General features: G+C 42.2%; 1 protein-coding gene across 1 annotated transcript in view; it reads left to right on the forward strand.

Moving 5' to 3' along the window:
- The window catches only part of axdnd1 (axonemal dynein light chain domain containing 1), a 21,753-nt gene that overhangs the window by 2,203 nt on the left and 7,050 nt on the right, over positions 1-12,500 (forward strand). Inside the window, exons 5-14 of the mRNA XM_080430929.1 lie at positions 1-73; positions 2,662-2,766; positions 3,112-3,232; positions 3,542-3,643; positions 5,643-5,809; positions 7,356-7,425; positions 7,908-8,142; positions 10,412-10,628; positions 10,881-10,974; positions 11,729-11,949. The exon at positions 1-73 is cut by the window's left edge and continues 68 nt beyond it. Of these exons, the coding sequence (XP_080287055.1) occupies positions 1-73; positions 2,662-2,766; positions 3,112-3,232; positions 3,542-3,643; positions 5,643-5,809; positions 7,356-7,425; positions 7,908-8,142; positions 10,412-10,628; positions 10,881-10,974; positions 11,729-11,949 (1,405 nt within the window). The remainder of the gene's footprint in view (positions 74-2,661; positions 2,767-3,111; positions 3,233-3,541; positions 3,644-5,642; positions 5,810-7,355; positions 7,426-7,907; positions 8,143-10,411; positions 10,629-10,880; positions 10,975-11,728; positions 11,950-12,500) is intronic.

Genomic DNA, 12,500 nt, shown 5'->3' on the forward strand with positions numbered 1-12,500 from the left:
CTCAGAGAGCTCTGGACCGCAGGATGACTGAAGAAATCATCTGCTTCAAGACCAACATCCAGGAGATCAACACGTAGGTCTGAGTCTGGGGGGGTTCGATTTTTTTTACTTAAATCTCTGCTTCTGGGGGTCCCTGGAACAAAATATTTTGAGATGGGGGCTCGGCGGCGAAATGCATCTGATTTTGGGGGTCCTTGAACATTTTTGAGCACCACTTATATACAGTAGCAACATACATTTATTTCAGAAAACTGCTTTAACTTGATTTAGAAGACAGAAGAGAGAACGCTGGAGCAACACGGACAGTTTAGGCCTTTTATTTATTTCGGTGCAGGTAAAACAGATAGACTGACGTTTCGGTCTTTCGACCTTCCTCAGAGTCATAGGTGGCAGCAACAAGGTAGACAGTTATATTCAGAGGTGAGCATGGGCTGTGCTCTCAATAAACCAATGGTGGATGGCCCTCTGTTTAGTGGTAAGTACCTAGTACTGCATGTCACAGTCTCAAGGTTGCGCCTATCAGTAGTGATTAGGCTTAGTTCTGGGCATGTGGACCATTTAGCATATTACAAGATATAGAAAATAGTCTACACATATAATACCTTGTTAAGGTTGGTTTAAAAACAGTGTACAAGTAGAAAGAGGGGCCACGCTAAATTAGGCCAATGCAAAAACATTTTGAATACATTTTGACTAAATAATAATTCACAAAAAAGATAATTCACAAAAAAAGAGAAAAGGGGAACACTCTCAAGAGTACAGAGCACACAAAAGCAATGTCAAGAAACCTCAGGGACCGTCTATAGAAAGCATGAAAGGCTCAGTTCTTCATTTAGACCATTGGGTTCTAGGGTGTCAAGGTTATGGATCCATAATGTTTCTCTGCGAAGCACTTTGTTAATTATGTCTCCACCCCGTGATGGGACTGAATTTTTTTCTATTCCCCAGAATTTCAGGGATGCTGGAGAGCCATGATTTGCTGATTTATAATGCCTGGCCATGGCATATTCTGGGTTGTTAGTGCGAATAGCAGTTTTGTGCTCGCCTATACGGAGTTTAAGTGGTCTCTTGGTTTGACCAATATATGCCAGTCCACAGGGACACTTGAGCGTGCAGTGGTGGAAAAATGCAGTGGAAAAATGCAGTGGTGGAAAAAGTACTCACATTTTGTACTTAAGTAACTACTGCAATGAAGAAGTACTCTGTTACAAGTAAAAGTCTGGAATTCAAAATATACTTGAGTAAAAGTACAAAAGTATTGGTATCAAAAAGTTAAAGTAAAAGTACTCATTATGCAGAATGTCCCATTTCACAAGTTTTCAAATGTATACAAATCTTTTGAAAATAGCAGATCTATAAGCTCACAATGCGGAGCTTGTAGATCGGCTATTTTTAAATGGCCGAAATGTATTTAAGGCTGAAGTGGTTAATGTATGTTTTGTAATAATAATCAAAATCTACAAAGTAACTACTAACTAAAGTTTTCAAATAATTGTAGTTGAGTAAAAGTACAATATTTGCCTCTGCGATGTAGTGGAGTAGAAGTAAAAGTATTGACAATTGGAAATTCTCCGAGTTGTTTAGAATGGTAAATGGTAAATGGTGCATTTATATAGCGCTTCTATCCGAAGCGCTTTACATTGATTGTGCCATTAACCCATTCACACACACATTTATACACCGATGGCGGAGGAAACCATGCAAGGCACCAACCTGCTCATCGGGAGCAATTAGGGGTTCAGTGTCTTGCTCAAGGACACTTCGACACTAACTCTAGGGGAGCGCCCCAGCCCGGGATCGAACTGGGAACCTTGCGGTTTTCCAGTTCACTCTACCCGGCCACTCTACCCCTGAGCCACTGCCGAATGGTTGCTATTTGCTCTTAGTAAAGTATTCCTACTGAGTGGTTTACGGTAGATAGTGGTGTGATTTAGAAGACATTTGTAGAATCGGTCTCAGGTCTTAATGGGTTAAGTTTAGGGTCAATTAACTTTCAATTGTACACTCTTGGTTGTTCCTGAGTTTGAGCAGCTGAGCTCCCTCCATGGACAGAGCTAGAAGGGTTACAGCAGACACACATCACTCCAGAATCACTCTGTTTGTTACAATACGCTTGAGGTGTCTCAATACTCTGTGCTCTATATGTCTTTTTTTTTACCACAATGTTAATGTGTTGTAATTTTGATAGCAGGTTATTTAGCAGATGCTACAGTAGGTTCGTTGTTTACATCATGGTATCCTATAGTTTCAATGTACAGATTATTATTTTAGATAGTATTGTTTAGATTGATGATGGCTGATGATGATTACTGAGGCAGTACACTGTCTCTCTGCATTCTATGTATTTACCTTTCTTATTGTAACTTCTTCTAGTTCACATCCTATCCAATATATTATTGTTCTTGTGTTATGTTGCTGTTAGCGCGGTTTAGTGGACCTAGCCTCTAGCATTTCGCTGCTTGTATCTGTATGAGTGGTGACAAATAAATGATCTTGATTGAGGTTATTATAACTGATGTGTGTGTGTGTGTGTGTGTGTGTGTGTGTGTGTGTGTGTGTGTGTGTGTGTGTGTGTGTGTGTGTGTGTGTGTGTGTGTGTGTGTGTGTGTGTGTGTGTGTGTGTGTGTGTGTGTGTGTGTGTGTGTGTGTGTGTGTCCTCAGGGAGTTGTCTGCAGTGAGAGACCATGATGAGTTTGTGTCAACACAGGCAGAGAAAACCCAGTTGGAGTTAGCCAGAGCTCTGGACCAGTGCCAGAAGAACTCTGAGTAAGACTATTTGTCTCATCTGTTAAAGAAAGTAGGTAGCTGATATATTGCACTTTTACCTTAGCGCTAGGTATACTCTAAGTTGCTTGTTTTAGAAGAGAATGCATTTAAAACTTCTGGTGATTAGTAGTTTCCTTGCCTATCTATGTTGAATGCACTTGTAAGTCGCTTTGGATAAACGCGTCTGCTAAATGACTGTAATGTAATGTAATGTAAGACGACGTGAAGACGTGTGTGTGTGTGTGTGTGTGTGTGTGTGTGTGTGTGTGTGTGTGTGTGTGTGTGTGTGTGTGTGTGTGTGTGTGTGTGTGTGTGTGTGTGTGTGTGTGTGTGTGTGTCACACAGTGTGGTCCATGAGTATCATGATCTGTATGAGCTGCAGCGGAGACGTCTGGAGGGTCAGGTGGTCCGACTGACCCAGGAGAGAGACCTCTGGAGCACAGTGACCTACAACCTGGCTGTCAAGGTCACCATACACACGCACACGCACACGCACACGCATGCGCACGTGTCCAAAACTTACTTTCAATAAACAACAAATGTATTAGTACAACGTAGCAGCTCTCAAACCTGTCTGTAATTTCTCATTCTAATAACTGTAGCTTTCAGGTAGATACAGGCTAGTCGTTGTTGCCCTCTTGTGGTTGAAAGTATGAACAATTCCTATCACTACACACATGACTAGTTAAAAACCCAGGGCTTATCAAATGGTTATAATGCCTGGTCTACACATGTTTAGTATGTAAATAAGGTTGTTGCTGTATTGTGACCGTAGGTGATCAGTGTGAACAAACTGCAGCTGGCCAGCAGGCTCCATGTGAGTGAACAGACCTGGTCCACCACGGCCCAACACCTCACCCTGTCCCTGACCGTCAAGGTACTGTCCCCTAACCCTGTCCCTGACCACTAAGGTACTGTCCCCTAACCCTGTCCCTGACCGTCAAGGTACTGTCCCTTAACCCTGTCCCTGACCACTAAGGTACTGTCCCTCAACCCTGTCCCTGACCACTAAGGTACTGTCCCCTAACCCTGTCCCTGACCACTAAGGTACTGTCCCCTAACCCTGTCCCTGACCACTAAGGTACTGTCCCCTAACCCTGTCCATGACCGTCAAGGTACTGTCCCTTAACCCTGTCCCTGACCGTCAAGGTACTGTCCCCTAACCCTGTCCCTGACCGTCAAGGTACTGTCCCCTAACCCTGTCCCTGACCACTAAGGTACTGTCCCTTAACCCTGTCCCTGCCCACTAAGGTACTGTCCCCTAACCCTGTCCCTGACCACTAAGGTACTGTCCCCTAACCCTGTCCCTAACATCCAACACCTCACCCTGTCCCTGACCTCCAAAGTACTGTCCCCTAACCCTGTCCCTAACATCCAAGGCCTCACCCTGTCCCTGACCTCCAAAGTACTGTCCCTAACCCCTACGGTACTGTCCCTTAACCCTGACCCTAACATCCAACACCTTACCCTGTACCTACATCCAAGGTATACTACTGCACTGCTTGTACAATGTACACTGAGTCACTTCACACACTGAGACATAGTCTTGCATAACCAGAACATCAGAGATCTCTGCCTACGGTGATTTATTGTGCAACATCACCCCATTAAGGGGTCTCTGTGCACTTCCTAACAAGTCATACAACAAAAACACAGTAGCAAAGAAACACAGTAAAATGTGCCAGGCCCAGCACATATGGTCAAACAATTACCATGCGGCAGTGCACAGCTGAAAAATGTACTGTACAGATCAGCAAAAAAGAAAAGAAAATGTACAACACAGTGTTTAAAACCACAGGGCAAGAAGAGGTGGTCATAGCAATGAATTCAATAAAACTAGGGGGAACCTAGGGGGAAAAAAGATTTTTAGCCAAGTTTTTAGCCAAGATTAAAAAATATCCAATGAGTGGGCATCTCTAACAGCTGGATCGAGAGCATTCCAGAGACAGGGGGGCACAATGTGTGAATTCTCTGCCCCCAACTGTTTTATTTAATTTAATTATATTTTGTGACTGTAAGGTGACCTGCATCCTGGGAGCGTAGTGATCGTCCAGGGATGTAAGGTTCTATTAAACTGGACATGTAGGATGAAGCAAGTCTTTATAGGTCAGGAGCAGCACGTGTGCTATGAGTGTTGGTGTGATGTGGTTGAATTTCCTTTTCCTAGTTAGTACTCTAGTTTCTGCATTATTTCAATCCTGCGCCCACTGCTTTGAAAACCATCCCAATATGAAGGATCACCCTGAAGTCTTTCCATTGGTTCTGTTATTATTTGTTATCTCTGAATTGTTTCCACACAGTTTTAGCCTCTACATTGAATTTAAATGTCACCAGATCTTTGATCGTCTGGCTACGTGAGACCAACCGATTCACTGCCCACACTTTACTGATATGCCATATGGAGAGACTTTAATTTAAGGGCTGTTCACACTGCCAATTAAATACTTTTATTGGCAGTTTAAAAAAAATCACAACAATGTCACAATTTAAACTCTGCCATCCACTTGACTTCTTTTTTATAGCTATTGGTATATAGTGCTTGGTGTGAATGGCCCTTTATACATTAGAAAATGCACAAACAAAGATTGACTGACTGATGAGTCAGGTTTTAAGTCAACTAACATCATCAGTTCTTTAACCCATTAAAACCGGAAAAGCATCTGTGTCATTTTAGATGTTTGCGTTGGCTATTAAAAACATAGCAGAAATACAAGCTCGCACTTGTACATCTGCTATTTTTGAACGTCTTTGAAGAAATCTTGAAAGTGTGAGAACTACTGATTTAGAAGGCATTAGTAGAATCAACCTCCAGGCTAAATGGGTTAAGTCAAGTCTAAACTAAACTAAAGTTTCCATGTGATTGTGGTGGTTTGTAGGACACGGAGGACCTGAGCAGCATCATGCGTCTGACAGAGCAGTGGAAGGAGCATGTGAGCAGCTTCATGCACAGACTCACACACACTGAGGAGGAGCAGAGGGAGCAGCTCACCTCCATCCACCATGGAATGACCTCCTGGTTGAGCTTCTGCTGTAAACGCAACAAGTACTGTACTCTGTACTGTACTGTACTGTACTGTACACCTTTATCCTCTATACTGTTATTATCCTGTTCAACTCATTAAGACCTGAGGCACAGGTCTACAAATGCCTTCTAGATCACTTTTTGTGTCAAGGACCCCCAAAATGATATGTATTTGGCCGTGGGACCCCCCCCATCTGAAAATGTTTTGTGCCAGGGACCCCCTCAGATGAGAAGATTTTTGTTAAAAACACTTTTTCCAAAAATGTTCAAAAATAGCAGATATACACAGAGCGTCACAAAGTGACGCTCTGTGAGCTTGTATATCTGACCGCTGTTCTAAACCCTTGTTCGAAATCCTAAGAGTTTTTTGAAAAACGTATGTTGCTACAATAGCTAGAATCTAAAATGACACAGACGCTTTCCCGGTTTTAATGGGTTAGCTTCACTTTTATAATGGAAGGCCATGGGATGTGATGCAATGCAGGGCACAATTCAACTATTTAGAAGGGATGATGGTGGAAATATTTTTGATTGATTGATTGAATACTTTATTAGTCAAAAATGTACACAGCACAGAGGTACAGTAAAACATTTTAGGCTAAAAGGATAACACAGAAACGTCCCTTGGGACTTGTTTCCAATGTGGTCCTACAGTATGTATTCAATTAATCAACAAAGCATAGAATATTAACACATGAATATGTGTCATCAACAAATACGAATGGCTATATATTTGCAGAGGAGAAAAGGAAAAAAGGAAAAACGGTGGCTGTAGATGACCCCTCATTTCAAGAGGAACTCCCCTTGTAGCTCGCTGATGGATGCTTTTTCAGACCAGTTTTGAAAGAAACCAGTGATTCACATCCTTTAATGGATGATGTCAGGGCATTCCACATGTTGGTGGCAGAATAGTAGAATGAACATTTTCCCATGTTTGTGCTAAATGTGGGTGGTACCTCGTAGGCGCTCCCTCTAGTGTTGTGGCTGTGGGTGTCACTCACTTTGGAGAAGTGGTTAGACAGGTATTGAGGGCACTGTCTCTCTGACTATCTTAAATACCAATCCCATTGATATTTGCTTAACCCTGTATTCTACCCTGAGCCATCCCAAACTAGCAAAGTGCGTTGGAATTAGGTGGGTCATGGGCTTTAAGCAGAGTATTCTAGGGACGATGATGAGTTTGAGTACTATTGTGAACCAGAAGAGGGCTCACAGGGATGCCAACATGAAGCTTATGAGTTGGCCAGCAGGCCACACATAGCCCCGCCATGTAGCTCCTGGTCGTTTTGGACTTCGCATCGAGCTGAAACCTGTTTTTATATTAGTTTTATCCTTTTTATTTTTTAAATATTTCATTATATTTATAATGGAAGTCAGTGCTGGTCAGATAGGCCTGAAACCTTGGATAAATATGGAGTTATGCGTCATAGATGTCATAGATGACTGACATCACAGACTGACCACATTAAGATCCACATGGAAGAGTGTTTGTGATTGTTATTTATTCTATGTATAATTGCATATGGTTTTATTCTGTCGTGTTTTTCTATTTATTTGTTATTTTCAGGAGTCCAGGTGTGAAGCACGAGAAGAGTTCAGTGGAAGAGCTTCATGCTGACTTCAAACACTGGTCACATGTAAGACACAACCCTGTGTGTGTGTGTGTGTGTGTGTGTGTGTGTGTGTGTGTGTGTGTGTGTGTGTGTGTGTGTGTGTGTGTGTGTGTGTGTGTGTGTGTGTGTGTGTGTGTGTGTGTGTGTGTGTGTGTGTGTGTGTGTGTGTGTGTGTGTGTGTGTGTGTGTGTGTGTGTGTGTGTGTGTGTGTGTGTGTGCGCGTGTGTGTGTGTGTGTGTGTGTGTGTGCATGTGATGCATGCGTGTGAATGCTATTGATTAATGTTGTTGATTTGGAGGTAGCCTGTCTGTCAGCAAATGAGAAATACAACAACATAAAAACAGCTTACAAAACCATAAAATGCATTTGCTGTTAGAAATAGAAATATACACTACACATGTAGGCAAGGGTAGCTTGGTATAGAGCTTTTGAAACAAACAGCAGCACTTTTCCAAGGTTTTGCAGTCACTTGGTACAGTGTAATAGCCTACGTTCTACTCTACTAGACATTGAACCAGCAGTGTGAGCGGTACGGAGGCGAGGTGTTGCTGTGGTTCCAGGAGAGGCTGGATGTTCTGGGGAGCCTGCAGGAGAGCTGGGTGGAGGTGGGTCTGCAGGTCTTCAGGAGACACCCGTCCCCGGACGGAGAGCCCCCTGCTGGCCAGGAGGCCATGAGGGAGCTGAGCAGAGCCGTGCGCGAGCTCCACAGACAGCTGGGCGTACGGGTCAACGGAGAGAGCGGTGAGGAGGACCTCACAAACAGCTCATCATATCGTCTCTGTCGGGTGGAAATGTCTAAAACTTACTTTTCAGGATTCAAATTAAAAAATTGCAAAAGTAGCAGATCTACAAACTCAATACACGTCGCTTCGCGCCACGTTTCGAGCTTGTAGATCTGCTACTTTTGACGATTTTGTGTGACGTTGTAGCATGATCAAGTAGAGCGTTAATTTACGAAAGAACACAAAGCGTTAGAATTTGGAGATTTCTTCCCGACAGCAATGATATAGTATATAATTACAACGTAGGCATTTATCAGACGCTCTTATCCAGAGTGACTTATGCTGGGTTCACAATGGCAACTACGAAAGATATAAAGATACAAAGAATAGGGTTGGTAAATTAATATTCGATATTCGAATATTCCTCAAATATGATTTTTTTTTTTATATTCTAATATGATTTTTTTTTGTATGTTTATTTGACAGGGACAATACAAAAACATGTATCAAGTTATAAAAACAAACAAAATATATTTTTTATTGGATCCGAGCACTTGATACATTGTTTTTTGTATTACATAAAAACATTAATAAAAATAATTGTATTTATTTTTTAAGTATAATATTATTAATAATAATTATATTCGAATATATTGGAATATTAGCCCATTTTTAAGACCAATATTCGAATTTCATTTCTGAGGAATGTTAACAGCCCTAACAAAGATACAAAGATACAAAGCGATGCAGTGTATCTGTCACGAGTCGCTGTGGAAGTGTTGATTAACGCGCTCGTTGACGTTTATAATATAATATCATATTATATAAAATAATATACAAGAACTGTACATATATTTACTGTGAGATTTTACCTTTTTCAGGTCATCCCTTATTTTTCTTGGAAGTAAGGGAGGCCCGGCCGTGTTTTTCAGGTAGTTGGCCACCCTACATGCAGCGATGCACTCTTCAATCTGAGTGTCATCAGCGTAACAGTGATGAACTTTTGAGCAGAGAGCCAATTCCATTGTAGAGAAAAAAGGAGGGCATTTGTCATAATGTCCCAGGAACGTTGGACAGCCAGTGCTGCTATATTTGGTCCTCTGTGCGCCACAAGGATTGATGGCTTTTTGATGCATGGAGGCGAGTGTCCAAGGTGCCCTGGACACTGTCCAATAAACTAAACCCCTCTGACGCCTGATTTATGGAGGAACAGGGAAGGACAGGAGGACCAATTAAATATTTTACTGTCAACATTGGGGGAAACTAATTGCAAATGAGTGCTTTCCAGAAACGCTGCCTCTGGGTTTTATCTGTTAGAGGAACGTTGCCAACTTTCTGTCCACTTGCTTTATGGTCCATTTGAGTGGAATGAGTTTTGCCCAGTAAAATACGGCATGTCTGCCGCGCTGTGGGGTAATGGAGATGTAGTGTGTGGAGCTTGTGGTGGAATGCAGAACGAGGAGATGGGACCGCGGCACATCGCTGCCTGATAGCAGCAGGTAGAGAGAATACTGTACATCAGTCTGTCAATCAGTGTTCATTTTCCTTTGACGAAACACATTCGTAGACTACCTTTTTTCACTGACGAAAACTAAATATAAACTAAGCTATGATGACTAGATATATCGACAATTTCATCAGCAAATAAAAACTAGATGAACATGTTAGGGAGGGACTAGTGGAGAAGAACTAAGACAAGTCATGTTATGCTTGGCTGTGAGTGTGTTGTGTGTGTTGCGCAGACTACTACTAGACCTCACACCTAACCCCTACTCATTATGCTTGGGTGGGATGGCTCAGGGTTGAGGAGAGAGTACAGCAACTTGTAATGGGCCTGGTCTTCAAGATACTCAAGGGACCAGTGCACAATGTACCTGTCAAACTATTTCACTAGAGTGAGAAACGCCCACAGGCCCAACACCAGAGGGAGCTCCACTGATCTCCACTGGTCTTTTTGTGTTATCATTTTCACATTATTTGTGTAATTGTACCGATGTACTGTTTGCAATTTGTTAATAAAGAATTCAGTCAATCAATCAAAAACACTCATTTAATTGATGGTAATATTTTATTGACAGTTTAAAAGTAGAGCAGTACGTTAAATGTTAATAGTAAGCCTACTGGCAGTGTGCATCCCAGCCCTACACACTGGTCCTGATCTGTCCAGCGAGATTAGATCTGGACGGACACCCCTGAGACCTAGATATAGACCCTCTGATAAACTCTAATTAATATTTCTTAAAATGATTCATATTTAATTCATATTTCTGATCATATTTGTTCATCAGGAGTCCATAAACAGATCATGTCACTGGTCGCTGTCATGGAATCTTGGGCCACCAAGATGAAGAGCGCGATTGGCCGGTCAGAGGGCATGCAGGACTCTGATAGGCTGAAACTGGAGAAGGCACTGTCCGGTTTGCAAGCTGCCACTGAGGAGGTTCTGCAGAACGTCTCCAGTACCCAATCAGAGAGTGACAAGACCCCAAACATCACACATGACCCGTAAGAGGAGAGGAGAGGAGAGGAGAGGAGAGGAGAAGGATATATTAGATAGACAGATAGACAGAAAATACTGCTTGACCACGATAACTTTTCATTAGTGATGCGTGTGTGTGTGTGTGTGTGTGTGTGTGTGTGTGTGTGTGTGTGTGTGTGTGTGTGTGTGTGTGTGTGTGTGTGTGTGTGTGTGTGTGTGTGTGTGTGTGTGTGTGTGTGTGTGTGTGTGTGTGTGTGTGTGTGTGTGTGTGTACACAGTATTGAGGTGGAGCAGGTGTTTGACACCATCAGAGAGTTCATCTCCACTCAGTCCAACTACTTTGACTGTGAGAACAGCAGACTTTGTGACGAGGTGAGTATTTTGTTCTGTTCTGTTCTGTTCTATTCTATTCTATTCAATTCTATTCTATTCTATTCTATTCTATTCTATTCTTCTAAAATTCAATTTCAGGTCAGGATATGAATTTTACCCAATCAGGAGAGAACTCATACACGATACAGAATAAACAATCGAACATGCACGTTATGACACAAATATATTGTGAACACAATAGCATTGAAGCTGATAAATGGGTTCTCTCTCTCCTTGAAACAGTTTGTGTCAAGTTTTTTTTTTAACCCATTAAGGCCTGAGGTTCCGATTCTACAAATGTCTTCTAAATCCCAACAGTATTCTGAAAAAAACGTATGTTTCTATATCAGTGGTGCTCAAACTTTTTCATGTCAAGGACCCCCAAAATTATGTGTATTTGGCCGACCCCCCATCTAAATTTTCTTTTCCAGGGACCCCCCAGAAGCAAAGATTTTAGTTAAAAACGTTCACTTTAAAACAATTATATTCAAAGACTTGCACACATTTTCACGAATTTTCAAAAAATAGCAGATCTACAAGCTCGTAGCGCGGCACTCGTTGAGCTTGTATATCTGCTATTTTTGAATAGCCAAAGTGTAAAATAATGCTTTTTTAGCTCAAATGAAAATGTGACACAGATGCTTCTTCAGGTCTTAGTGGGTTTTAAAGTTCCAGTTGCCAGGCAGGGATCAGGAAGCCGCTCATACATACACCTGCTGGTCTCGCCCCTTGACACCGACGTCTGTCTTAACAGGTGGGGTTCCTCCACACAGCGCTGACCCGTTGGCTGGTGGACCTGCTGGTCCTCCTGGTACCAGACCCCAGGGACCACCACCAGGACCACCCGCCGTCCCCTCCGCTGGGCCCCGGGGACCCCCCCGGGGTGCTGACGACGGAGGTCACCCTGGACCACCTGGAGGAGGACGCCAAGAGTCTGACCCGGAGGCTGGAGCTGTTCTCCAAATACATCAGCAGGTCTGCACCGGGTCGGGCTCGGGGGTGGAAAGTAACTAAGTACATTTACTCAAGTACTGTACTTAAGTACAATTTTGAGGTATTTGTACTTTACTTGAGTATTATCCAATTTCCAATACTTTTACTGGTACTCCACTACATATTTAGTTACTTTGTAGATTTGGATTATTATTACAAAACATACATTAACCACTTCAGGCTTTCGGCCATTTGAAAATAGCCGATCTACAAGCTCACAATGCGTCGCGATGCGACGCATTGTGAGCTTGTAGATCGGCTATTTTCAAATGGCTATTTCTAAGATTTATTTGAAAACTTGAAATGTGACATTCTGCATAATGAGTACTTTTACTCTTGGTACTTTAAGTACATTTTCATGCCAATACTTTTACTCAAGTACATTTTGAATTCCGCACATTTACTTGTAACTGAGTATTTCTATGTTGCAGTATTGATACTTTTACATAAAGTAAAGAAATGTAGTACTTTTTCCACCACTGGTCGGGCTGCATCAAATGTACTTAAAGTACCACAAGTAAAAGTACTAAAAT

This window comes from Gymnoscopelus braueri, assembly GCF_963280865.1.
Source record: "Gymnoscopelus braueri genome assembly, chromosome: 6".
NCBI classification, from domain to species: Eukaryota; Metazoa; Chordata; class Actinopteri; order Myctophiformes; family Myctophidae; genus Gymnoscopelus; species Gymnoscopelus braueri.